This window comes from Fomitiporia mediterranea (assembly GCF_000271605.1).
Source record: "Fomitiporia mediterranea MF3/22 unplaced genomic scaffold FOMMEscaffold_19, whole genome shotgun sequence".
Lineage (NCBI taxonomy): Eukaryota > Fungi > Basidiomycota > Agaricomycetes > Hymenochaetales > Hymenochaetaceae > Fomitiporia > Fomitiporia mediterranea.
The window spans coordinates 412622-438737 of NW_006760404.1; the positions used below are offsets into that span (position 1 = coordinate 412622).

General features: G+C 47.2%; 8 protein-coding genes across 8 annotated transcripts; 4 read left to right on the top strand and 4 right to left on the bottom strand.

Annotated features, from left to right (window-relative positions):
• Positions 1-60: 60 nt before the first annotated feature.
• FOMMEDRAFT_162598 (UDP-Glycosyltransferase/glycogen phosphorylase) lies at positions 61-2178 on the bottom strand (the record flags this gene model as incomplete). The annotated part of the gene is made up of 11 exons (XM_007271934.1): positions 61-379; positions 431-501; positions 559-678; positions 733-819; positions 871-1096; positions 1153-1199; positions 1269-1349; positions 1428-1607; positions 1662-1827; positions 1894-2053; positions 2118-2178. 11 exons carry the CDS (start codon positions 2176-2178, stop codon positions 61-63), a joined length of 1518 nt encoding a protein of 505 aa, XP_007271996.1.
• A 1544-nt stretch (positions 2179-3722) lies between these two features.
• Positions 3723-5680, bottom strand: FmMnP8l (manganese peroxidase 1; the record flags this gene model as incomplete). The annotated part of the gene is made up of 8 exons (XM_007271935.1): positions 5183-5680; positions 5010-5124; positions 4885-4948; positions 4778-4833; positions 4619-4722; positions 4104-4565; positions 3861-4035; positions 3723-3790 (listed from the first exon to the last, which is right to left on the bottom strand). The coding sequence occupies exons 1-8, from the start codon at positions 5246-5248 to the stop codon at positions 3723-3725; spliced, it is 1110 nt and encodes a 369-aa protein (XP_007271997.1). The 5' UTR covers positions 5249-5680.
• Positions 5681-6928: 1248 nt separating this feature from the next.
• FOMMEDRAFT_149578 (uncharacterized protein) lies at positions 6929-10502 on the bottom strand. Its single transcript, XM_007271936.1, has 7 exons — positions 9832-10502; positions 8840-9772; positions 8515-8719; positions 8119-8397; positions 7985-8061; positions 7807-7875; positions 6929-7725 (listed from the first exon to the last, which is right to left on the bottom strand). Exons 1-7 carry the CDS (start codon positions 10396-10398, stop codon positions 7099-7101), a joined length of 2757 nt encoding a protein of 918 aa, XP_007271998.1. The 5' UTR covers positions 10399-10502; the 3' UTR covers positions 6929-7098.
• A 683-nt stretch (positions 10503-11185) lies between these two features.
• FOMMEDRAFT_98170 (TPR-like protein) lies at positions 11186-15406 on the top strand (the record flags this gene model as incomplete). Its single annotated transcript, XM_007271937.1, has 2 exons — positions 11186-14160; positions 14236-15406. The coding sequence occupies 2 exons, from the start codon at positions 11186-11188 to the stop codon at positions 15404-15406; spliced, it is 4146 nt and encodes a 1381-aa protein (XP_007271999.1).
• A 1497-nt stretch (positions 15407-16903) lies between these two features.
• FOMMEDRAFT_162602 (uncharacterized protein) lies at positions 16904-20965 on the top strand (the record flags this gene model as incomplete). Its single annotated transcript, XM_007271938.1, has 1 exon — positions 16904-20965. One exon carries the CDS (start codon positions 16904-16906, stop codon positions 20963-20965), a length of 4062 nt encoding a protein of 1353 aa, XP_007272000.1.
• A 306-nt stretch (positions 20966-21271) lies between these two features.
• FOMMEDRAFT_162603 (uncharacterized protein) lies at positions 21272-21672 on the top strand (the record flags this gene model as incomplete). Its single annotated transcript, XM_007271939.1, has 2 exons — positions 21272-21470; positions 21536-21672. The coding sequence occupies 2 exons, from the start codon at positions 21272-21274 to the stop codon at positions 21670-21672; spliced, it is 336 nt and encodes a 111-aa protein (XP_007272001.1).
• A 237-nt stretch (positions 21673-21909) lies between these two features.
• On the top strand, positions 21910-22695 carry FOMMEDRAFT_137518 (uncharacterized protein; the record flags this gene model as incomplete). Its single annotated transcript, XM_007271940.1, has 3 exons — positions 21910-21960; positions 22025-22151; positions 22259-22695. 3 exons carry the CDS (start codon positions 21910-21912, stop codon positions 22693-22695), a joined length of 615 nt encoding a protein of 204 aa, XP_007272002.1.
• A 998-nt stretch (positions 22696-23693) lies between these two features.
• Positions 23694-25754, bottom strand: FOMMEDRAFT_98108 (cytochrome P450; the record flags this gene model as incomplete). Its single annotated transcript, XM_007271941.1, has 10 exons — positions 23694-23769; positions 23828-24202; positions 24260-24341; positions 24459-24648; positions 24711-24724; positions 24785-24905; positions 24964-25079; positions 25130-25278; positions 25327-25515; positions 25570-25754. The coding sequence occupies 10 exons, from the start codon at positions 25752-25754 to the stop codon at positions 23694-23696; spliced, it is 1497 nt and encodes a 498-aa protein (XP_007272003.1).
• Positions 25755-26116: the final 362 nt, after the last annotated feature.

Genomic DNA, 26116 nt, shown 5'->3' on the forward strand with positions numbered 1-26116 from the left:
TGATTCTACCATATCTAACATCTATCATGATGATCCAGTACCTCCTAGCATAAAGAAAGTCTACTGCAAGATATCTGTTATCTTCTTGATTCCATCCCAGTTCTCGCCTCCTGGAGCCCATAACTTAGCGAATCCGTCTCGGAACTTCTGAGCGTTCGCGCGCTTCACCGCCCCGTCCTGTCCTCTCATCTTTTGAAGCGTTCCAGAAAATTCACGTTTAACCGATTCAATGCTGGCTTCTGGAGTCTTGCCACCAAGACGGTGGATAGGAAGTAGCCCTATTCCACTTCGAACCTCAAACAACTCGTAACCTAGATTGTGTACGGTGGCGATATTTGCAGCGTTCATTGGCTGGTCTGCGTCAAAGGGCCAGCATACTCTTTTGGAGGGATCAGCATTATCAACTCTGCTGGTCTGAATTGTTACTTACAACGGTATGCCTGCTGAAAGTGCCTCGGTAACCGAGTTATGTCCGCAGTGAGTAACGAACCAACCACAGGCCTTCAAAATAGTATAAGCATCTCGATGTGTATAAATATTACTCATATTGGATCTTACTTCATGGTTTAGTATTGTCGTTTGAGGAAGCCAGTTAGATGAATATGCGAGGCCAGACGTCTCGATTCGCTCCTTCATGTCATCCGGTATCGCTCCAAATGGTGACGCGTGAGCGAATATCTGTCATAGCTCTTGGGTCACCCTTCAAGAAATAATAGTAGAGGCAACACGCACGAAGGGTACACGCTCTTCAATCAGAACTTCAAAGACCGCCCGTAACTTGTCAATTTCGGATGGCCAGAATATAGAACCGAATGATACCTAAGGAATCAATAGGTCAATGTTTCAAGTAGTGAAAGAGGTCAAACTTACATATACGACAGATCTTGAGCCATATTTGTGCAACGCGGAATCGAGGAAGGCCCTAACTTCTAGACTCGTCTGTGACTCTACTTCGCGTCGCGGAATGAGAGGAAAATCAATCGGTCCAACGCTAATGACGGGTCTGCCACTGAACCATTCTTCAAATACCTTAATAGACGGCGCTTCAAACATTGGATCCGTATTCATGACTGCTCCATCACACTCCATGAAAAACCTGGTGGAATAATTCTATCAATCATGCACGAAAATGAAAGCCCGAAAATCCCATACTTGTATGCTTTAGCAAGTATTGGCGCCGCATTTTCAGGAAAGATGAACTAAAGAAATCCAATCCACGAGGTTCAAGTTAATGACTGTATAAATAGATATTTCAGAAGAAACGGTACATTTTGGGGCGCACGCTCGTGGTCGTACATAGGAGGGAGCCCAGGAATTTTGATCAGTCTACCGCTCGACTTCTTAATTATCTGAACACATATTTATTAGCAATATCCAAAATGAGTAAAATTCCGCATGCATGCCTTGTCGGATTCTTCCGCAATGACGTTTGGGTCTGTGCGAGGGATCGCATTGAGCTCTTCTTCCATATTGCTGTAAACGCCTCCAATCTCTGGGGGTCCAAACATGAAAAGCACTGCTGCAACTGATGCCGACTGTAAGGCGTAAACAGGAACAGTATATCCACTGACACCCCTAATATTCTTCAGGATTTCATGCAAGAAAAACTAGCCAAGGCGGTAAGCAACAGCGACCGAGTGTCAGCAGATGTGATAACATACGTCTAGTATCACAAGTTGAGGTGGTCCTGGTTCAACCATATCCATTGGCAATTCATTTCTGAAAGGTACACGCTTGCTGTTGAGGAGTTTCTCATATTCCTTCATGAAGTTCGCATTGAGTAGACTGTTCTCAAAAGCATTGGGCCCAATTTCCAACGGTACGACCCTGTACACATGACAATCTTTCAGTTCACATTCCTTATTTGACACGCTACTGAAATGCCAAACTTACCTTATGAGTCTTCGCATATCGTCTTCAACCTCTGGTATAAATTGTGCATCGAGTTCTTTGGTAGCTCTCTCGTATAAAGGGGCGCCGATAAACATTGTTGCATTGACAGAGCGATAACGAACTATCTTCGCAAGAAGTACGCAAGCGCATTTTGCATGACCTGAAGTGTGAAAACGAGAGAAATCGTGAGGCGATAGAAGTTGGAAATAGAAATATAGGGATACCCCAGGCAGCTGCAGTGAGGGCGATGACGTGTCCCCGAACAATTCCCGTCTCGATGGTCATTTCGCAATAAGCAGTAGGTATGAAAAGAAGAGTGGGTCTGTCTGGGCACCGGTCTCTAGCTCATGTCCTTTTATTGGAGAATCGCCTACTGTACTTCATTTCCTTTCTGCTTCCGCAAGGTAAGCGCATTACGCTCCGAGACTTCTTTTCCCATCCCACACTGTTTTTACCAGCAAGCACGCTGCCTAAAGACCAATGATGAGTCATTTTCGACATGCGAGTCGGACCATTAGCGAGTTCCTTTTACTCAGGTGTTTCCCAAGATATGGCGTGCGACTCTAGCAGCTACGGAAGAAATGCGACAGAAGGCTAGGCAAACCTAACAAACTCCATGATCTTCGGGAATTGGGAGCATTAGGGTTCCTTTCTCAAACAATGTAATTGAAGTAAACTTGCAAGGCTTTAGAGCAATGCACTCGTATACAAGAGCAGAATCTCGTAGGGACATGAAAAATTTGTGGTTGCCCTTGAAGAAGAAGATGTTGGAAACTGTTCGGTGTTCCGTCTCGGAGCCGTCAAAAATAGACCCAAATACAGATAAGCAATGTCGATCATTTCCTTCTTTGAATCCAGACGATCGCACGTGCTGGCTTAGCAACGATTGTCATTTCAAGTGCGTCAACTTCAGTTTTTCTAAATTCATTTTATCTCGTCATTGGCTTCGGTGCTTCTAGGTTGACAAATCCTGCGCCTTCTTTCCGATCAGGACGAAGAACCGTGAGCTTGATCTCACGCGGTAGATCTAATCATCGTCAGTAGAAGTTCGGTCGCCAGCAACGTTCACGTAACGTAAACCTACTTGGCTCGGAATAACTTGACAACATTAATCTACTCTAACAGATGTCTGAAGAAAGCTGGGTGAACTCGTCGGGGTTTCGGATAAGATTGTCCTTCTCGGGATTCAGCCTGAGTCCGTTCTTTGCAGAATAAAAGAATAGATATTATCATATGAGTATCTACACTGGTATGGCTTATTCTCACTTAATTAGTTTCTCGTCCAATACTTTCATCTCACTGCATGCAAACAGCTTCATGGCTCAAACTCATCAACTTTATCCAATTAGACAACTGACTCAAGAAATTCCAGAATTGTCAAGCAAATGACCCAAACACGAAGAGTAGCATTTCTTCAGAATAAACCCCTAAGCCCCATCACACTGTCCAATAATGCAAGTAGGATATTTGAGGACGGTACGGCAAGACGACAGGCATCTCAGAACTATCATAATCGAAAGCTTGAGAGAAAATCACAAATGAATGTTAGACTATGTATTGATTAGAGCAAGTTTGATGTAAGGAAAGAGCTCTGTTTCACTTCATAGCTCATCCGACCCAGTTATTTCAATCATGCATGTGCATATATACTTGTCAAAATATGTATAAAATATGTAGCAATTTGTATGTACGTGCACAGAGATGAAACCCAATATTATAGCTCTACCAATATCAATAAATACCGTCCTCCCAAGGAAAAGTCAAAGTATTATATACGCTGCCCATCATTCTCGAATAATCGTTTTCCACGAAGCTCGAATGTTATTAGCTTAGGATGGGCAGTCGTCGATGTTGGTGTCGCCATTGACGCAAGCCGGAATTGTGGTTTCCGCACCACCTATAAAAGGGAAAAGAAAGGAAATCGTTAGAATTTTTTTGGGGACATAATATAGTGAATAAATGCTTACGGTCAGTTGAGAGCGTAGGGAACGGCTTGCGGCAGACTTGTTCGACGTCCTTGATATTCTTGGTAGCAGGGAACGTCGCTGGCTTCTTGACAGGAGGCTTAGGAACGGGAACAGCTTCGGAGCAGTCGTAGAGCCCGCGCCTGTCGTGTCCGAGAATGGCCATCTTCGACATGGACTAGGTATCAGTCACATCTTATATCAGAATTCTTTTCTAATGGAGACATAGATGAGGTATGAACTCACGGTTTGGAACGCATTCATCATCTTCTGCTGGTTATTGATCATATCTTGCCAGAAGCACGCAGTGACCGGGTCGCGAGCAATGGCAAAGTCGGATTGTAAGCGCATTTCGCCCTCGGCAGGGAGCGGCGAGTTGACTTCTGCACCGTCGGTGTTGTTCACGCCGAACGGTACACCCACACCCTTGAGCAGCACTTCAAGGAAGACTTGAGTGTCGAATGTAAAGGGCGTAGTGTCAAAGGGAACCGCGTCGTGGCCCGGAACAAGAGTATCTGAACGTGCGACGGTGTGCGAAGAGAGGAGGTTGACGGTATCTTCTGGGGTGAGACCTGCATCTTGCATACGTGCGAGAATCTTGTCAACTGGGTCTTGCGGTAAGGGAACGGTACCCTGCTGAGCAGGGGAGGTTGCGTTGGGACGACCTGCAAGGAACTCAAGGCGAGGGGCGCCTGGGCAGTTCGAGACCTAGAGAAACAATCAGTAACATCGCCGCATATCATGGAATATTGTCTACATACAGCAACTGCTCCCGCGAATTGGATGAGGTCTCCTGCGGAGACCTTGAAGTCGTGAAGGAGTGGTGCGAGGTTGTTGATGGCATCCTCAACACCGTCATTAGCATCTGTTCCAGAAGATACTTCAGTAATATTGAAAAACAATATGACCATAATACTCACGGTCTTGCAGTTCAGTTCCGTTGAAGAGCATAATGGAACCATCTGCGCCGGTTCCCCTGCACATGGGCGTAAGCAAAAGAAATCCATAGCGAGAAAATATGACTCACTTCAGTTTTCCAGACGCAGAGAACCCGATAGCGTCGTGGAAGGTAAGGCGAAGGGCTTCGTGAGCTGTGAATTGTACAACATCGTAAGTAAGTGATATTCACTACTCCAATGGGTAGATGCCTACCATCCTCTCCACACTCATTGTCGAACTTGTTGTTCTGTAACTCATCTGCGAGATCATAGAACACACAGCACTGCGGGTTGATTGCAGTGTTCTTGCTGTTCGGGCAGGGAGTCCTCTAGAAACAAGACAACCTAGTTAAAGTCTGGACTAATCACAGAGAGCAAATCGCGTACATGAAGGGTAGCTGCACTAGCCAGTGAAGCGAGTGCGACGAACGCAATGGAAAGCTTGAAGACCATTTTGATGAGGGCAACGAAATTAGAGAGAGAGCGTTTGCTTAGGACGAGTAGTAAACGAAGGAAAGAACACCCGAGTAGAGAACACTCAAGAGCTGAGGGATTCAAGGCCAGTACAAGGGCCCTTTTATACCTTCGACCTCATCTCGAGTCATAGCTATACAGTTCGCATCATACGTGATAGGTATGTGGGAGAGCACAATGACACAACACCAAACATAGCAGTCTCTCATCTCTCTTTCCAGCCACTCGCAAGCAGGATAATGCACCGCAAACAAGTTCTGACACACACACTCTCGTGCACTCAGGACACAAGACACAAAGGACTTGATCTACCACTGGATCGGAACCCGGTTCTTCGCATCCTTCGGAATTGTTCACCCAATACCTTGAAAGAGATTCGTCGAAGCGACCGCTTAGAGCCAGGCATCCGTGAAATTGTTTCCGTGGTGGTGGGTTTCGTCTCGACGGCGTCAACGTGCTCGAACGAGCATCAGTATCATATCCGTTGCGTCGGTGTGGAAGCAAGTCAACGAATCGGCTACCGATCCAGGAGAAGACGTCAAGTGAGGCGCGGACTACGAATAATGCCCGTTTTTGCAAAATTTGAATTCAAATTGATGTTGGGAGGAAGAACGTCGGTGATGTGCGTCGGCAACGAAAAGGCGAGTTTTCTCAGGCAACCATGGGAGCGGTAAGAGATGCCCATTCATGCCCTTGCAATGTTCAGCTCTACACCCAGGGTTCCGTACACATAGCATCTGCGCCGCCAGGAACGCGCTCCCGAATTGTAGCCGATAGCACCGCATGCAATTAATTCCAGGATAGCCGGATCCGCTCACTTGAAAGTGGCATGCGAAATAATAATATCGTTGCCTGCAGGGCTCTACACTTCGTACCTTACTGCCCAGTGCGCTTTCCAGGGGGCGGCGTTGAAATCTATGGGTGATTGGAAAAGGGAAATCTGTATTGATAATGACTCAAGTTCCTCGGTAGCGGAACCAGAGGGCGGGAAGTAACCCAAGTAAGCTATTAGGCTTGCACAGCAGAAGACAGATTTTGGCACTTCGCACGCTTCCGTTTCAATGATCTATTTCGCGTGTCCGGCACGGAATGGAAACACAGCAGCAGGAGCATGTTCCGAGTCTGCCGCTTGATTCTAAGAATAGAAATTCGCCGAAGAGCGACTGAGGGTGAGAAAAGATCAGAGCGGCCATGCACACAGCACGTCGAGTATCGAGGAATGACGCTGCGAAACGGAACAACCATGATCCCGAGCCCGAACCTGTGACTGCGTACCCCTGGTCCTTCAAGCTCACAAACACGTCTCAGAGCAAGTTGAAGAGCGGTTTCCCATGAGCACTTAACGCCTGGTCGTGAGTACTCGTATTGCACGGCGCTGCAATATTTCCATTAAGACTCGCCAGATGCAGACACATCTGGCTCGCAGGGCTAGAACGCCATTCACATGCATGTCCTTGTTCATTTATTCACCGATGAAATGACATTCGGTGAGAGTCGTAGAGGTGATGATCGTGTGTTTGTTGGAAGTTGTGCCTGTGTCGCGAAAATGATCCAGAGTGATCGGCGCATCGTATTTTGGTTTATGACATTATTGACATGCTCTTATAGCAATAAAATCCCACACATAGACCTATAACACCTAATATTTGGCCTTATTTTGTACGTACATTTCATTGGACTTGCATAAAAGCATATGAAAGGTCACTATGTTCATAAAGATGCTCCAATGGGTATATAGACACTGGACAGGGAGAAAATAAATCATGAAAAGTAAGGGCTGATAGTGCATCTGAACGCGTTGACTACGCAGATACTGATAGTTAACATTCTCACCACAGCCTCCCAAACACACTCCCTCTGCCCTCTCCGTCTCCACCATCATTGACGCTCATGCCCTGCCCGACGCCCAAGCCAGAGCCGGTAGTCAACCCGAGTAACCCCTGTATTGCTTTACTTACGGGCCTCATCCCCGTCCCATCCAACACATGTGGCGCTGGTGCTGTAAGCGGCTCCGCAACTCTCATCTCACCAAGCTCCCGTTCGTACACCGACATCACCCTCGGACCGGGCATAGTCAACTCGAGTTCAGAGGAGGGAGCGGAGAAGAGTGCGCGTGTTGTGTGAAGACGCGTTAGGAGTTGTTCGTAAAACGCTATCTCGTTGTCTAAGTGCATCTTTGTGATCTGCTCAAAGGTATCTCGTTTTGTAGAGTGGTATTCGTCCATTTCTGCTAGTGTGGTGTTGAGGACTGTCTCGCAGCGTGCTTGGGCTGTATTCTCCTCCTCCTCCTTTGTTCCCTTCTTATCAATGGTTTTCCCATCGTCAGTGTCCTTCCAGTCGTCGTTGCTTTGCGCATTGGAAGAGTCTGAGTTGGAATTTATCGGGCTACGGGTTAACTCTGACTCCGACTCCTCTTTATACCGCAGTAGCGTTTCTCTGTGTATATCAAGGATAGGCTAGAATGACAGTAAGGTATTCCGAGCCAGAACTTAGTTTGATTTCTTCCTAGTTTCTATGGCATATGATTAAACACGCACAGAGTAAGTTTTGTCCGGATGTGCAGCATCCTTGAGTGAATCTTCTGTCTCTAACATAGTTCGTCGAGCCTATATGCAAACCCAAACAAAAGAAGATAAGCAGAAATGGAAAGTCGTCAGTGAAAATTCGTAATTTTGTCGTTAAAGGAGATAATGCACTAGAGGAAAGAGAACATACGTGTCCATCGTACAAATCTGCCACACCCTGAAGTGTCTCGGCGGTCTTCTGTATGCACTTCGTAAGGCGCAGACAATCTAATTCACGTTTATAAGCGATAAGTAGAATCAAAAAAGGATGGATGAAGAACGAACCGGTACAATCCTCTCGCCAACACCACGCCCCTTCGGCGTTTTGCAAACCTCTTTTATTCCTCTTCTGTTGTTTGTGATGCCGCCTATGTCGTCCATTTGTTGCGTTAATTGTATTTATAGGCGAGTGAGCAGTGCTATTTGCTTCAATTTCGTTGTCGGATGGGGAAGCAGATGAGTCGGAGTCGTCGGAATCAGAGAGGGATAAAGAGCCAGTGAGTGGTTTGGATGTGATCAGTGAGAGGAGGGCGTAGGATAGTTGACGTTCTGCGTTGGACATCTCTGTTGTATCATAGTATTTTGATTCATGCACGTAAATGGAGATAAAATGGTTAGTTATCTTCATAATCGTGAACGGAGACCGGGAAACGGGAGAAGAAGAAGAAAAAAGTAACGCACCAAGCCTCGCACTCTTTACTCTCCCATACATCCCTCTCAATTGCTGTACACCCTGTGAAACTGCTCGCGTGTGATTTTCGAAGCGCTCAGCTGTTTCAGTCACTTCTTCCGCGTCAACTTGGAAAGGTAGATGAAAGACGTTAGAGTAAAAAGATGCCCCTGCGGGCCGTGTGTGCAAGTGGTAAGGGAGCTGACGACGCCATTCCTGCATAACATCCCAAATGAATCAGAATTCCTCTTTGACAATAGCAACGACAAATCAACATATTAAAGAGAAATATACAAGAGAAAATGAAATCAAAACAAACGGAAGTATTACACGTACCACTTCATCCTCACAGCTCAAGAAAAACGTCAACGCCTCGGAGTACCTAACAACCGGGTGTCGAACCAACGCGCGTAAGTAACGCTGTAAAGCTGCTCTTCGGGCTTCAACGAATGCACTACTCAATCGACCAGCGTATTGTTTTTCCGGAAGTGCGGGGAGCGCGAGGCCGGGTAGCTGGGCGGATATGGCATTGTGTAGGAGGACGAAGTGTGAGAAGCGACGGTGGACGGTTATTGGTTGGGCAATTGTAGCATTGGTAGTGACTGCTCTTGTGTCCGTTTCTTCGTCTTCATCATCGGAAGAGGGAGCGGAATTGAGAGGAAGAGAGAATGTGCTCGTCACGCTATACACGATGTAAGCTCCTGCGACCGACCTTCCTTCTTCCCCTCCGTTTTCTCCTTCTCCTGCGTGAACATGTGGATATCGCTTCTCAGGCGAATGCACCCTCACGTCGAATGGCGGGACCTTACTCCGCCATATCGGCCCTGCCTCGTCGACGTCGATGAAATGTACTTTGTTGTCCGTTTCAGGTGGAACGGCACTTGGCTCGCGTAGGTGTCCAACGTGAGGCAGGTAGGACGAGGGACGGAAGTTGGCACTGGTTGCATCGGAAGGAGGAAGGCCGTCTTCTGCACGAGCCTGAATAGAATTTGCAGGAGGGCCACCGCGAAGGATGAAAGCCTCTGCGCCAGACGTGACGAATCGAGAGAAACGGTTGAAGCTGCGTCCGCCAAGTAGACTTCGCCGCACTTGTTGGCGGAACCATTCACCTGTGTTTTGTGGAATGAGTGGAGGGTTGGAACTCTTGCTATTATTATCAATGTTATTGTTGACAATGGATGCGCGCGGAGTGGACGCGTCCTGCGTGTGTCCAGGCGCGTTGGTATCGGCCAGAGCGTCCTCAGGTGAGGAGATGAAGTCCGTTGTAAACTATTTTGTTTGGACGAAGTAAGTGAATATATGCGCAATATTATTTTCTAGAAACGCACCGTGTAGTATTCTCTGGGTACGAGACCTACTTCACCTCCGTGTTCTGAATCAGCGTCGTCGGCGTCTTGCTCGTTCCGTTCGTTATCATCGTTGTCGTCGTCGTCGTGAACGCGAAGTGGTATCCGCGCCAAACTCCATCCGTCAGCACTGTCAATTGTCTCGTGTAACACCTCCAACTCATCGCCTGCACGCACAGATAACTCCTTCGCTGTAGCCTCTCCGTTAAAGTCATACAGCACACGCGCAGGACGGCCACGTGTTAACGTCAACTCAACGCCCTCTTGACTCTCGTCCTGCTGTTCTCCGTCATCATCATCACGAACGACTTTCTCCTCGTCCGCGCTACCCAACGATAGACTATCCGCCTCTCCAACTGGAACCACATGAGCAAGTTCACTTTCACTAAGTGTACGTGCGAGGTCAAGGTGTTCTGTCCAGGCGGCAGAGCTGTTGAGACCGGCGTCGAAGTCGGATGTCGCGGGACGTGTTAGGAGAGGCTGCGCGGGTGCTCCTGCGCTTATGGTGGGGCCACCAGACTGTTTGAGGCGGCGCGGAAAGGTGGACATGGTGGACGCGCGTAGATAGAGGAATAGGGGCTTGAACGTCTGCTTGCCTTCTGGAAGTCACTCTGAGTTTGACGTTCTTCAGTTCGCTGACGTTTGGTTTATCGGACGATTCATTCAGTTTGTACATGGCTTCATTGTTATGATTGGGATATACGTGATTACTGGCATTGTTTAGGTGAGCTGAGAGCGAGTGCAAGTAAACTCAGAACTGGAACTTGAAAGAGATTCAACGTGCGACAGAAAAATGATGTAATTCATTTTCATCCATTGAATTTGTTCATTCATATTGACATTGAATCAACATGTCCCTGGCATCAAAGCTGCTATTCTGTATTATCACAGCCTCAGAATGTATTCAGAGCGTGGCTAACGTAGTGTATTGCTGCCTCACCTTGCCCTCAACCCTCACGTTGCGTCCAAGGTGCAAGCCAAGGTGCCGTTTTCCAGCACAGGCATACTACTGTCTGCCTTATCAATCGGTCGACTGTAGCATTACATAGTCATTTACCCATTTCTTGCAGGCTAGTCTCTCCTTTCCCTGTTCGGGTTCGAGCTAATTATAATAATAATGATTTTTAGACTCACGGTGAAGCTTTTGTTTAGAGGACAGCTGTAGAGGGTGTTCGGCTGCAAAATCCCCACGGGACATATAACAGCTAGGCTCTAGGACAAAGGAGTTTATCAGGTAATGCACGCATTATTGCTTGCTGGGTTCTTTAATCTGAAACCCAGGGCGTAAAAAGAGGATTGGGATTATTCCAAAGTGTTGCCATTATTTGGTGCCAACATGGAATTCTTAGTGGACCTCGGTTCGATTTGTCAGGCACTCAACCAGCTAAACTATAAACACTGGAATCATTTTAAGCAATCAGGCGAACGAGAAGACCTCGATAAGTCTATTAATTATACTCGGACTCTACTAGGACTTCTTGCAGAAGAAGAACCGAATCGCTCTGGCGTACTATGTAATCTTGGGCTCGCTCTTTACGAGCGATTCAATCAATGGGGGAAATTAGAAGACTTAGAGGAGGCGATTGGGCTCCACCGTGCAGTCTTGGAACGTTGTCCAGAAGGCCATCAATTCCGATTGCATGCTCTGGATGGCCTTGCAAATGCCCTCCAAGCTCGGTTTGAACAAAGTAGACAGGCTATGGACCTCGACGAAGCAATCGAGCTTAGCCGTTCTGCGTTAGAACTTCGCCCCGCCGGTCACCCCGATCGTCCACAGTCTCTGCGCGACCTTGCAGTATCCCTCCAGACTCGATTTCGGCGGCATGGACAGACCACTGACCGTGAAGAGGCCATTGACCTTCTTCGCTCTGCCCTGGAAATTAGCCCAGCCAGCCATCCCGATCGTTCCACGTTTCTAAATAAGCTTGCGGTGTCCCTTCGTTCCCGGTTTCTGCAGCATGGGCGGATCACGGACCTTGAGCAGTCCATTGAGCTCCACCGTTCTGCCCTGGAACTTCGTCCAAACGACCATCCCGATCGTCCCGAGTCTCTGAATAACCTTGCGCTTTCCCTTCAGACTCGGTTTAGTCAGTATAGGCGCATCACAGATATCGATGAGACTATTAAACTTCACCGTTCTGCCCTGGAACTTTGTCCCAACGGCCATCCCGATCGCGCCGAGTCTCTGAATAACCTTGCACTTTCCCTTCAGACTCGATTTAAAGAGTATGGGCGCATCACGGATATTGATGAGGCTATTGAGCTTCATCGTTCTGCTCTCAAACTTTTGCCCAACGGCCATCCTGCTCGTCTTATGCTTCTGAATAACCTTGCGGTTTCCCTTGAAGCTCGATTTAAGCATTGTGGACACACCACCGACATTGATGAATCTATTGAGCTTCACCGTTCTGCAGTGGAACTTTGCCCCAATGGCCACCCTGCTCATTCTACGCTTCTGAATGACCTTGCAGTGTCCCTTCAAAATCGATTTCGACAACATGGACATATCAAAGACATTGATGAGGCCATCAAGCATCATCGCGCTTCCCTGGAACTTCTCCCCCATGAACATGCTGGCCGTTCTCAGTTTCTGGGCAATCTTGCAACTGCCCTTCAAACCCGATTTGAACGACATGGACAGATCGTAGACCTTGACGAGGCCATCGTACAACATCGTACTGTCCTGGGACTTTGCTCGCATGACAATCCCGATCGACCCTTGTCTCTAAATAACCTTGCCGTCTCCCTTCAAATTCGATTTCAACTACGCGGACAACCTGCGGACCTTGATAAGTCCATTGAGCATCTTCATGCTGCCCTAAAGCTTTGCCCAGACGGTCATCCTCGTTATTCCATGTTTCTCAATAACCTTGCCAATTCCCTTCGAACTCGGTTTGAACGATATGGACGCGCCACAGACCTTGACGAGGCCATTGTGCATGTTCGTACTGCCCTGGAATGTTTACCTGTCAGCCATCCCGATCGTTCTTCTTCTCTGAACAATCTTGCAACAGCCCTCCAAATTCGATTTCAACAGTATGGACAGACTGCAGATCTTAACGAGGCCATCGTGCATCATCATACTGTCCTGAAACTTCGCCCTCACGACCATCCCGATCGATCCATGTCTCTAAATAACCTTGCCGCCTCCCTTCAAACTCGATTTCATCAGCACGGACAAACCACAGACCTTGACGAGGCCATTGCTCATCACCGTGCTTCCCTAGAACTTCTCCCCCATGGCCATTCTAATCGACCCGAATTTCTGAGCAACCTTGCGGGTTCCCTTCAAACTCGGTTTGAACAACATGGACAGACCGCGAACCTTGACGAGGCTATTGAGCACTTTCGTACTGCTCTGGAACTTTGTTCCGATAATCATTCCCATCGTTTCGGATTTCTAAATAACCTTTCCAATTCCCTTCGAACTCGGTTTGCACAATTTGGACGCATCACAGACATCGACGAGGCTATTATGCATCTTCGTGCTAGTGTGGAATTATGCCCTATCGGCCATCCCGATCGTTACATGATTCTGAATAACCTGGCACTTTCCCTTCAAAGTCGATTTGAAAAATCTGGACGCACCAGAGACATCGATGAGGCTATCGAACTACATCGTGCTAGTCTATGCCTTTACCCTGAGGGCCATCCTGACCGTTCCACGTCTCTGAATAACCTTGCAGTTTCTCTTCAAACACGCTTTGAAAAGCATGGACAGTCCACGGATCTTGAAGAGGCCATCAAGTATCATCGTTCTGCACTTGAGCTTCGTGCCGACGGACATCCCGAACGTTCCGCGTCATTAGGAAACTTAGCTTCTTCGTTGCTCTCTCGGTTTGACAGAACCGGGATCAAGGACGATTTCGAAGAGTGTATCCAGTTACTCAACCAAGCCACTGTACACAAGTTTTCGAGCTTCGTGACCCGGCTCGCGACGGCCAAAAGGTGGGCTGACCTGGCCCGGAATCATTCGCACCACACCACGTCCAGAGCTTACAAGGAGGCCATGTCGCTCCTGCAACGTGCCCTCATTGTTAGCCCTACTCTTCATGCACAGCACGACTTCCTCAGCCGGAAACACTACTACAGTACGTTCGCATTGGATGCAGCTGCTTATTTTGTTGAGGAAAACAAGTTCGACGAGGCTATAGAGATACTTGAGCAAGGAAGGGGTTTACTCTGGTCGCAGATGCATGGCTTTAGGACACCTTTAGTTGACCTTGCAGAAACAAACAGGGAGCTCGCTGACCGGTTCAGAAATGTTAGTCGTCAGCTAGAGAATCTCGCAACATCATCTTCCGCGCTGCAGTCTGATTCAAACGCTACCAAAATTGGGTCATCCACACTAGATGTGCATGGCGAACGGAAATTGTTCGAGGAGAGGACGAAGCTGAAAATGGAACTATTTAGCGTGCAAGAAAATATTATCAACGAGATACGACGGGTTCCCGGGTTCGAGAACTTCCTTGCGGCCACGCCATTTGAAGTACTACAGCAGGTAGCTTCAGAGGATCCAGTGATCATGATCAACCTCTGCAAATATCGATCCGATGCTCTTATTATACTTTCACGCAAGTATCAAGCGGTCGTCTGTGTTCCACTAGACGGGGAGTTCTACAAGGATAGTATCGAATTATACATCAAGCTCCTGGAAACACGTAAAAACTCTGGGGTTGATTCACTGGACTATGACCAGATACTCCGTCAAGTGATGAGGATGTTATGGGACAGGGTCGTCTCCGAAGTCGTAGACAAACTATTTGAGCTCGGAGTTGCCGAAGGATCGCGCATTTGGTGGTGCCCTACGTCCGTGTTGTCTGCGCTTCCCTTCCATGCCGCAGGTCCATTCGAGGACGTAGACGGCACTACAAAGTATCTATTAGATAAATACATCTCGTCATATACTCCGACACTTGGGGCACTTATTAATGCACGATCAGGTGGGATTGGAGGAGAACCAACAGTGCTTGTCATCGGTGATCCCTCACTTCCGTCGGCCAAGGAGGAAATTCGCAACATCAAGAATTGTGGTATAAGCACTAAATTACTTCTCAAGGAGGGGTCTCGTAATACAGTTGGCAAAGCACTTAGGAAGACCACATGGGTCCATTTTGTATGCCATGGGAACATAGATCCAAAGCCTTTCAACTCTTTCTTCAGGCTCTACTGCCACAAGAAGGACGACGAGCGGGACCACAGGCTCACTTTACTTGATATTGTTCAGGCAAATCTTCCGAACGCGGAGTTTGCGTTCCTTTCTGCTTGCCATACCGCTGAACAGGACTACAATGTCGCACATGATGAAGTGCTTCATTTGGCTGCGGCAATGCAGTTCTCTGGATTTCGGAGCGTGATTGGGTCGATGTGGGCGTTACTTGATGAGGACGGGCCCTTTTTCGCCAGGACAGTTTATGGGTACATATGTGAGTGTGATGAAGGCGAGGCAATGTACAAGCGGGCAGCTGCTGGACTTCGAAAAGCAGCTGTAGAACTTAAGAAAAGGGCCGACATTCGGTCTGAAAGATGGGTCAACTCGGTCCACATAGGTGCTTGATTTACAAGTCAATTCCGGCATCGGCTCCTCTTTGTGCTATTAGCGTTTTCTTCGTGTGTATTAAGATTGGGCTGTTATAAATATGATAATCATTAAACGTTGTCTATTAGTCAGATTTACCTTCCGTTAGTTTCCTTGTCTTGTATTTAAGTTCGTTATCGTTGTCGTGAACGCGAAGAGGTATCCGCGTCAAACTCCACCCGTCGGCACCGTTGATTGTCTCGTGTAACACCTCCAACTCGTCGCCCGTGCGCACGGATGACTTCTTCGTTGTAGCCTGACCAGTGAAGTCATAACACCCGCGCAGGACGGCCGCGTGCCAACGTCAACTCGACGAGCCCCTAGCCCTCGTTCTCATACACACTATCATTATCACGTACGAATTTTTCCTCGTCTGCACTATCTAACGATAAACTATCCACGTCTCCAAATGGAACCGCACGACCGAGTTCGCTCTTACTGAGTGTACGTGCGAGATCAAGGTGTTCTGTCCAGGCGGCAGAGCTGTTGAGACCGGCATCGAAGTCAGATGTCGCGGGACGTGTCAGGAAAGGTTATGCAGATGCTCCTGCGCTTATGGTGGAGGCACTGAGTTGTTTGAGGCGGTGCGGAAAGGTGACATGGTGGATACAAGGAGGGGAGATGCAAGATAGAGAAATAGGGGCTCAGACGTCTGCCTGCCTTCTGGATTCTGGAAGTTACTCTGGAATTTGACATCCGTCAGTTTATAGACGTTCAGCCTTTTGGTTATTTCATTCTGCTGTACATTGCTTCATAATTGAGTGTTGGTGAGAAGATACCCATGTCCTTTGTTCAAGCGTGATAACAGTAAGACAACCAGTACTGGTGAAATGGTCCATGGATGTCGGACTCTGGAGGCCATGAGAATCCAGTATCCGTGCTAAACTCTACGCCTTCGATGTTCGAACGTTCCGCACAACAACTCCAACTCGTCATTCAGATACACAGGTAACTTGATACACTCCTGGTTCACACTCTCGGATGTGTGCAGCGTGATCACAATTCACTATAACTTCTCACCACAACATTCAGATACCATAACTGACACAAATAAATTACGTGTGCAACTTATGTACAGTCCGCATTGATCGTTACTTGAACTTCAACGTGTTTCCAGCATGGTCAATAGGTATATAAGTGCTTATCTTTTACCCTCAACCCTACATGACACCCAAAACTCAAGCCAAGCCTCCAGTACCTAAATTAGTACTACACACTACCTGCTCAATCATCGTTTACTTATTTCTTCCAAGTTAGTCTCTTTATCTTATATGCTTTATCCTAAAAATGACAGTGAAGAAAGGTGCCTTGGCTTTCAGAGAATCCTCTGACAGTTAGCATATAGTCAGACTTTGCAGACCAAAAGGGTCTTAAGGTAATGAATACTTTGTAATTTGCCTCCTTCTCTTCTCATTAATCATACATTTGGCTGAAATTTAGGCTTATTGATAAGCATTACCGCAATTCTGTTCACATATGGAGTACTCAGTGGACCTCGATCTAATTCGTCGTGTACTTCTTAAGATGGTCGATAAACACTGGTCGCGTTTTTGCAAATCACAAGAACAGGAGGAAGCTGACAAGGCTGCTTTTTATGGTTGTATTGTGCTTGGACTTTGTCCTAAAGGAATCCTACTGCACTTTGAAATATTGCATAACCTTGGAGTTATTCTTTATCAACAATACACACAATGGGGAAGAATAGAGGACCTCAACAGGACCATTGAGTTGCATCGTGCTGCCCTGGAGCTGTGCCCCAAGAGTCATTCTGACCACTCAACCTTTCTAAACAATCTTGCAGATACCCTTCACATTCGGTCAGAACGGTGCCAGCGAATCTCGGATCTTGACGAGGCTGTCGATCATTATCGCACTGCCCTAACACTTCGCCTCAATGGGCATTCCAATCTTTCTACGTCTCTGGGTAAAGTTGCAGCTTCCCTTCAAACCCGATTTGAACAGTCTGGACAGAGTTCATCTCCTGACGAAGCCATTGGGCTTCACTGTTCTGCGCTAGACCTATGGTGCAATCCCGAACATCTGCATCAGGCTGCATTATGCCTTCAAGCTCGATTTAAAGAGCGCGGGGAGGATTTGGATCTTGAAGATGCCATTTTGCTTCACCGTTCTGCCCTGAAACTTTTGCCCAACAACCATCGTGATCGTGACGTGCATCTGGGAAACCTTGCATTTTCTCTTCGAATCCGATTTCAACAGTATGGGCAGATTGTGGACCTTAACGAGGCTGTCAAGCACTACCATGCTATCCTGGAACTTCGGCCTGAAGGCCATCCTGGTCGTTCCGTCCCTCTGGTTAACTTGGGATGTTGCCTTCGATTACGATTTCTACAGCATGAACAGACTGAAGACATTAACAATTCGATCGACCATTATCGTGCTGCCTTACAACTTCTCCCTGACAACCGTCCTAATGATCCTAATTATTATGGATTCCTGAATGATCTGGCAAATTCGCTTCAAACTCGTTTTGAGCGGACTGGACAGATTGCAGACCTCAATGAGGCTATTGAGAATCGTCACGCTGCCCTAGGACATTGTCCCAACGACCATCCCAGACGTCTTGTGTTGCTGACTAACCTTGCAGCATCGCTTAACATGCGATTTGGACGGCATAAGCAGACAACAGATCTTGATGAAGCCATCAAACTTCTTCGTACTGTCCTAGAACATTACCCAAATGGGCATCTCTATCGTTCCGTAGCTCTGGTCCACCTTGCAGCTTCCCTTAATGCTCGCTTTGAGCAGTGTGGACAGGCCATGGACCTCGACGAAGCTATTGAAATTCGCCGCTCTGCCCTGAGACATCATCCCATTGGTCATCCTAGTCGTTCTTCGTCTCTGTCCAATCTTGCATCGTCCTTGAGGACTCGATTTGAACAGTTTGGAGTGGCTGCAGATCTTAACGAAGCCATCGAGTATCATCGCGCTGCCCTAGATCAGTGCCCCAATATCCATCCTGATCGTTCTATGCGGCTCAATAACCTTGCGGTTTCACTTAAAACTCGATTTGAACAATATGGACAGGCTGCAGATCTTGATGAGGCCGTCGAGCATCTTCGTACTGCTCTAGAACTATGTCCAGGCGACCATCCCGAACGTTATGCGGCTCTGAGTAACCTTGATAACTCCCTTCAATTACAGTTCAGACAATATGGGCGGACCGCAAGCCTTGATGAGGCCATCGCGCATCATCGTACTGCCTTAGAACGTCTTCCAGACAGCCATCCCAATCGTTCCACGGCTCTGAATAACCTTGCGACTTCTCTTTGTACCCGATTTGAGCGTAAATATGAGCAGCCTAATCAGGTTCAGGATCTCAATGACTCCATCAAACTTTATCGCTCCGCACTGGAACATCGTCCCTTCGGCCATCCCGGCCGTTCCCATTCTCTGAGTAACCTTGCAGGTGCTCTCCAAACTCGATTTATTTATCGGCAGACTTTGGGTACAATGTTTGCCGATCACCTTGCTGCCATGGGGCTTTGGTCCAGCGCCCATCCAGAGTCTCCCTCAATCCCGAATGTCCTCTCAGGTTCCCTTCATACTCAATCTAAACAGTATGGACAAACTACAGACATTGATGAGGCAATCGAGCTTCACTATTCTGCCCTTGAACTTCGCCCGGTTGGCCATCCTGATCGTTCCTCGGCTCTGAACAATCTCGCAGGTTCTCTTAAATATAGATTTGAACACTCGGGAGAGACAACGGACATCAACAAGGCCGTTGAGCATTACCATGCTGCCTTGGAACTCTATCCTGCAGGCCATCCTGGTTGTTCCAAATGGCTGGTGAACTTAGCTCGTTCATTGCTTTCTCGATTTGAGAAGCTTGGGCTCATGGATGATATCGAAGAGTGTATACAATCGCTTGAATGTGCCACTCTACATGAGTTTTCGAGCTTGGTAAACCGTCTTGAGGCAGCTTGCCTATGGGCTAACGTTGCGCGAAGCCATTCCCACCATACCACATCCAGAGCCTACCAGAAGGCAATGCTACTGCTGCAGCGTGCCCTCGTAGTTAGTCCTACTCTTCATGCACAGCATGACTTCCTTGACCAGAAACACAGGTACGGATCGTTTGCATTAGATATAGTAGCCCATGCTGTAGAGGGGAATAGGCTTGAAGAGGCCATAGAGCTACTTGAGCAAGGCCGGGGTTTACTCTGGTCACAGATGCGGAGTTTCAGGACACCTCTAGATCGCCTTGCAGAAACAAACAGAGAACTCGCCGAGAGGTTCAGAGATATCATTCGACAGTTGGAGAATCTCACAACATCGTCTTCCGTGCCGCAGTCGATTTCAAGCTCTGTCGAAAGCGGGTCGTCTATACTGACGATGGCCAGGGAACAGAAATTGTTCGAGGAGAAAATAAAGCTGAAGGAGCGACTCTCTAATGAACAGGAAGAGATTACCAGGGAAATACGACGAATTCCTGGATTCGAAAACTTTCTCGAAGCCACACCTTTCAAAGAACTTCAGCGAGCGGCGTCGGAGGGTCCGGTGATTGTGGTTAATCACAGCCAATATCGATCCGATGCGCTCATTATTCTACCCCATGGAGATCGTCCAGTTGTCTGTGTCCCACTAGATGGAGAGTTTTATAAGGATATCATTATGCTGTACTCCGGACTCGTGGCAGGACGCACAGGATTTGGAGTTGGCTCACAAGAATACGACAGAATACTCTGCCAAACGATGAAAACACTGTGGGATAGGGTTGTTATCAAAGTCGTCGACAAACTTAAGGAGCTCGGAATCGTCGAAGGATCGCGCATTTGGTGGTGTCCAACATCCGTGCTGTCTGCACTTCCCTTCCACGCTGCAGGTCCGTTTGAGGATACAGAAGGAACTACGATGTATCTGTTGGACAAGTACATCTCGTCATATACTCCGACGCTCGGGGCACTCATTGATGCTCAGTTGTCACGTGGAAAGGGAGGAGCACCAACTACTCTTGTTATTGGAGATACTTCACTGCCGTCAGCTAAGGAGGAAATTCGCAGGATCAAGAATTGTGGCGTAAAGACTAAACTACTCAGCAGTGGAGCATCGCACAACGCAGTGGTTGAAGCTCTTCGGAAAACGACATGGGTGCACTTCGCTTGCCACGGAGGCTTGGATCCAAAGCCATTCGATTCGGCATTCAAGGTGTCCGACCGCGGGCTGACTTTACTAGATATTGTCCAAGCGAATATTCCGAACGCAGAGTTCGCATTCCTCTCTGCTTGTCATACTGCCGAACAGCACTATAGCAGTATACATGATGAAGTACTTCACCTGGCAGCGGCAATACAGTTCTCTGGATTTCGGAGCGTGATTGGGTCGATGTGGGAGCTGCTTGATGAGGATGGGCCATTTTTCGCCAGGACCGTTTATGAGTACATGTGTAACTGCGACGAGGACCAGGAGAAGTACAAGCAGGCGGCTGCTGGACTTCGTGAAGCAGCTATAAAGTTAAAAGCACGAGATGGTATTCGGACTGAGAGATGGGTCAATTTGGTCCACACAGGTGCTTGATTGGCGTTGGAAGATCTTACAAGGTCTGGTTTGGATTCTGGAATTCACTCATTTACTGTCTTGTGTATACGGAAGCTGTTATAGTTTTATGACGGATCAATATCGACTGCACGTATAGATAGACACTATAAAGTTACAGACTGGCTTCATTCTGAACTGAAGAAAGGACAGAGAGGACAAAACAATGAAGTAAAAGAAGTAGCTTAGTAAGGTCAAGAGCCGATCTGCGTGACTAATCAACTTTACGCGTGCCTTGCCTTGAGCTTGTTGAGCAACTTGAGCATTGAGCAAGCTGCAATTGCAGCCATGAACGACCCACGTAGTATGGTCAGTCTCTTTTCTGTCCTCACTTCTGGTGATTTTGGTCTAACAAGACAATATAAGATGATTGGATGGGGTGCACTGCTCTTCGCAGCAGGCAGCGGGTACTACTTCGCTCGGAAGGACCTGAACGAGCGAAGGAGGGAACAGGCGAGGCAGGGCCTGAGGGGACCTGCTATGGATTGTATGTCTTTTCTCCCATTCAACTTTTCGAATAGGGTGTTCTAATGAATTACGGACACTGCCCAGGGCGGGAGAAAATCGAGCAGAACAGTGACGCTCTGCAGTCCGCGAGCGGTACTAAAAATAGCGCAACGCCTAGCAGCGGGTCAAAAGTAGTACCTACTCCAAATCCGAAGGAGCCGCCTGAGGGAAAACCAAGCTGATGAACTTACTCAATTCTCGTGACAAAAATATTGATTAATGCTTTCTGTTTCGGAGTACGGATTCAATGGTAGGATTTGACGATTGACTGGCTATCCCGATTCAAGATGTATGTCGTCATTCTGAGACACCCATAAAACTGCAACGACTTCTTTCAAGATAGATGCACACTGTACTCTATATTCTCCCGTCGACAATTTCATCCACAACACCCGATAACTTCTTTTAATTCCGCAAATATGAGCCACTATACTGGTCACAATACACCTACAGGTCCGCCACCCGCTCGCGTGAGTCTACTCTCTCTCATTGGTATGAACGAGGTGGACTAACGAAATTGATGGGTTTGTCCAGGTGGCATTTTTCGGCGTGACTCTCTTTGCAGCGGGCTACATCGGTTTCTACACTTTCCTCAAGAAAAGACACGAGCGCAAGCATATGCTCGACAGAGTGTCTGATACGGAGGCTAGAATTTCTAGTTGTTCGTCTCTCTTTCCTTTCCCTTTATTCCTCCCACACCCTCAACTCTAGTTCTCCTTCCTCATCTCTCTCTTGATTTGGTACTTGCACTGATGGTAATGCGCTTAGGGGAAACTCGCATGCTTCAACGCGCCACCCCAGTCTCTTCCTCTTCCTCACCAGAAGCTCTCCGCGCAGCGCGCATCGAAAATCGCAAAACGAGCCTCCCACCGCCTACCTCCATGCATGACGCGCATCATCGTACGCTCCTCAGCGACGCTTCCTATACAAACGGCACACGCAATTTGAGCCAGCCAACAGCGCAAAAAGGGTTCTCAAATGGAAGGACGGAAGTGTATACTAAGAACCCTGGGTGGCGTGAGCAAGCGCATTACGCTCTACCTTCCAAAGCGGACGGAAACGGTGATGGTAATGGTAATGGTTTTTTTAGTGGAGGAGCGGGGTATGGGGAAGGAGAGGCGAGCGCTGCGGGAGAATTTGTGGATAAGGTGGAGGAGGGAGCGAAGGAAGCGAAAGATAGCATTAAGCGTGTGTTCGGGAAGTGATTGATGAGCGGGGAGTCGCCTTTGTCTTTTTCTTTTCCACGTTTTTTTTTCTTTCTGTGTAGGTATGAGATTATGCTTCCTCCCTCGTGCAAACCGGTAGACAGTACTATATTAAATAAGTGTATTTATTTAATCTAATAATTGGTGTTTCCCACGCATACATTTTGAATTCCGGCAGAACGAAGCAGTCGCAGCTCGACTTTATCATTTCCATTTCCTTTTTCGTTCTCTGAATCTCTCAGCTGAGATACCCGGCTTATTTTTATTAAATGTCTGTTGACTCAAAATGGTCCGCTTCCCGAAATGTTTACTTTATCTCTGAATATAAGCGCTAAAAGAAACTCAAGCAGATAGTGTGCGTGGTGATTGTGGTGGTACAATCATAGAATATGATGCAGCTGCAGACAATGGCTTCTGTGTTGTATGTGGGACGGTCGTCGAAAAGAATACGGTCGACAAGGATAGGGTAGCGATAACTGAGCATGCGGAGGAGGAAGGTGGAGAAGTGGATGGGGAAGGTGAGGAAATTGAGCTCAGTGAAAACACTGAGAAGGGGGAGGACAAGCATTTTTGGGATGATAGGTATGAGCAGGAAGTATAGTAGTAGTACCGCCGTCAGTAATGTTAGAATAGAAGGTCTGTTGGTATAACACAGGACATGGTAACATTTTCCTGCTGTTGTTATCGCTGTACTATATGTAATTGAGAATAAAAACGTATACTGATCTTGTTATTAGTATATGCCATCCGGTTTAACTGTTCAGTACTTTTATACTTTTCTGGTTGTCTGTAATCTCAGACAACTAGAGCAACTAACTTATATGTTGTAGTCAGCTCAGGATGACTGAGGCTTGTATCCGGAATCACTTCTCTTTTTTTTACTGGAGTTAATCAGCAGGTTCTCCGCAGACATGTGCCAAAACTACTAACATTCTCTACAGGTTTCATAGTATTCCAGACTTATACAACATGCATTAGCTAATTCTCACATGCTTGAACTAAACGGCCATCAACATAGTCTCCACTTGCTTTGTGTCTCGAGGAATTATTCTGCATCTGAAAGCCTTTGGATACCTGTCCATAGTAATTCTATTTAATTGACTAGGAATTGCCTGTCAATAGTTGTACTCACGCTATAAACCCTTCACCATCAATTTCCAGTTTCGGATTCTCTGCCTTTCCTGTATCCGGATCCACGTAAGGCAAGATGTCGAATAAGGCAAGCACGTTCGCTGCGACCAGCCAGAGGGTTGAGTCTGCGAGATATTTACCAGGGCAAATTATAAAGAACAGAATATTTAAGAAGATGCATATATGCAGGCAAGAATTCGATGACCTTCTGCCGAATCCAAACACAATGTTACTAGGATCATCATCGGCGCCGGCGGGAATGTCTTTGTCAGATACTCTGCGTGAAATGTTCGACTCAGCCATCACATTTGCCATGTGGCGCTCAGGAATGAAGGCATCTGGATCTGGAAAAGACTTTTCGTCTCTCATCATGCACCTGAATGGAAATTCTGTAAGTGATATATGTAGGTAATGCCAGAGTGACTGCTCGCACCATATGTTTGCGATGGCCATTGATCCTGCCGGGATGGTCCATCCACGATACTGCTCGGTCTTTGTGGATCTATGCGGAATACCTGTACAGTTGCACTAAGATGCATTGAACGAATTAAGAATAACGGGATAGCAAACCAAGAGGTACGACAGGATGGATCCTGACGAACGTAAATACAGTGATGTTGTGTTTTATTGACAAGTTCGAGTTCTGCTCACGTACCGGTACATTTCCTTCAATACACAATTCAGGTATGGAAGATCGTCTCTGTCTTCCAAACGAGGTAAGCGATCCCTCCCAACGACTTTATCGATCTCCTCCTGGACCTTCTTTGCAACTTCTGTCTGGATCGTCATATTCAGAAAGAGTGCCTTGAGGGTGGTTTTAGTCTGAAATAAATTGTATTAGCTAGTGAGAATATTATCCCTCGATTAAGCTCTCAGAAGTGTACCGTGTCCGACCCGGCTAATCAAAGAAACAGTAAAGGCGTGTTGGAAAACATGCATGTTAAATGAAATCTCTTACCAGCATAGATTGCAAGTCCAACATTCATAATATCTGCTTCGTGTTCAGGGTCAAACGCTTGCATTTCTTCGTATTGGTCTAGCAGATCAGACATTATGCATGAAGGAGTAACGCCCTTTGCCTGGCAATCAGATGCATTCAGGACCTCTTGCACTGTCAGGGTCCAATGAGTTACACACCCTCTTTGCTTTTAACTCCTCGAAGGGTTGTGTCTTTACACGATCAACGAGCTCTCGTGCTCTTGGAATGAGTCTCTTTACTCCCATTCCAGGCAACCAAGAGGGTGCGTAACGCACTGTAAGGGAGTGAGTCGGATGATAAAGTCGTAACGTAAGAAATACTCACTGAATGGAAGAATGTCAAGGACCGTTGTGCCAAGGTTGCCAAAATTTGTTACTCCTTGCACAGCTCTCTCAATAAGCTGGACAAGCGGATCAGGTTCAGCTACCACCTCATGACCATATGTTATTGACACAATTATTCCAGAAATCAAGCTAGGAAGTTGGTTAGCCAGGTACAGCTGAATCGTAAAGTCATTTTACCTGTGTATATGCATGATGAAGTCATCTGGACTAATCAATAGGCAACGGAGGAACTTTAGAAGTTCACGGTCTTGCGTATGTCGAAATGCTGAAATTGCCTGAGGAGCAAAACAATGCTGAAAAATTCGGCGGTGCTTTCGGAATCGTGGGCCGTAGCGAAGGAACGGAAGAATAAGCCCCCATCCCATCCTATACAGCACATTGATTTACCTTTTCACGACCAACAGAAGAGACAGTGCCTACATATTACCCACAGGCAAGTACGGTCTATCAGAAAAGACATTGCTCTTCTTTTCCAGAAGGTCGCGAGCTGCAGTAACTGAGTTAAGGATAACAATGGACTGGCCAAAGGCCTCAGTGTAGATGACGTCGCCTAGTTCTCTTTTAGCCTTGAACGGACAAACGAGCTGGAATGATAGACGGACCATAGTCTTTGTTCCACTTCCCGTATATTCCCATCCTCTAACGGATGGAATTTTTCTCGCGTGCCCAATCAAAATGTCCTTTGGAGGACCAGGGGGATAAGGAAGGGCTATCGAATGTCCCCTTGTGTAGAGAATGTAAGCAAACGTGATAGCAAGAAGTGCAACAGTGATATCCCATGCGAGAGTCATGTCTCCTCTTAGTTGAGTCTGGGGGATAGTGTAACTCACTTTTCGTCCTTTATACTATGAGGCGGACAGAAGAGACCCCACTCCACATTATAGAACCTTGCAATCCGCTAATGGCCAACTTGAATTCAAGTACCAGAGTCTCGTGGCGGATTGATCGTCGTACCCAACTAGGGACT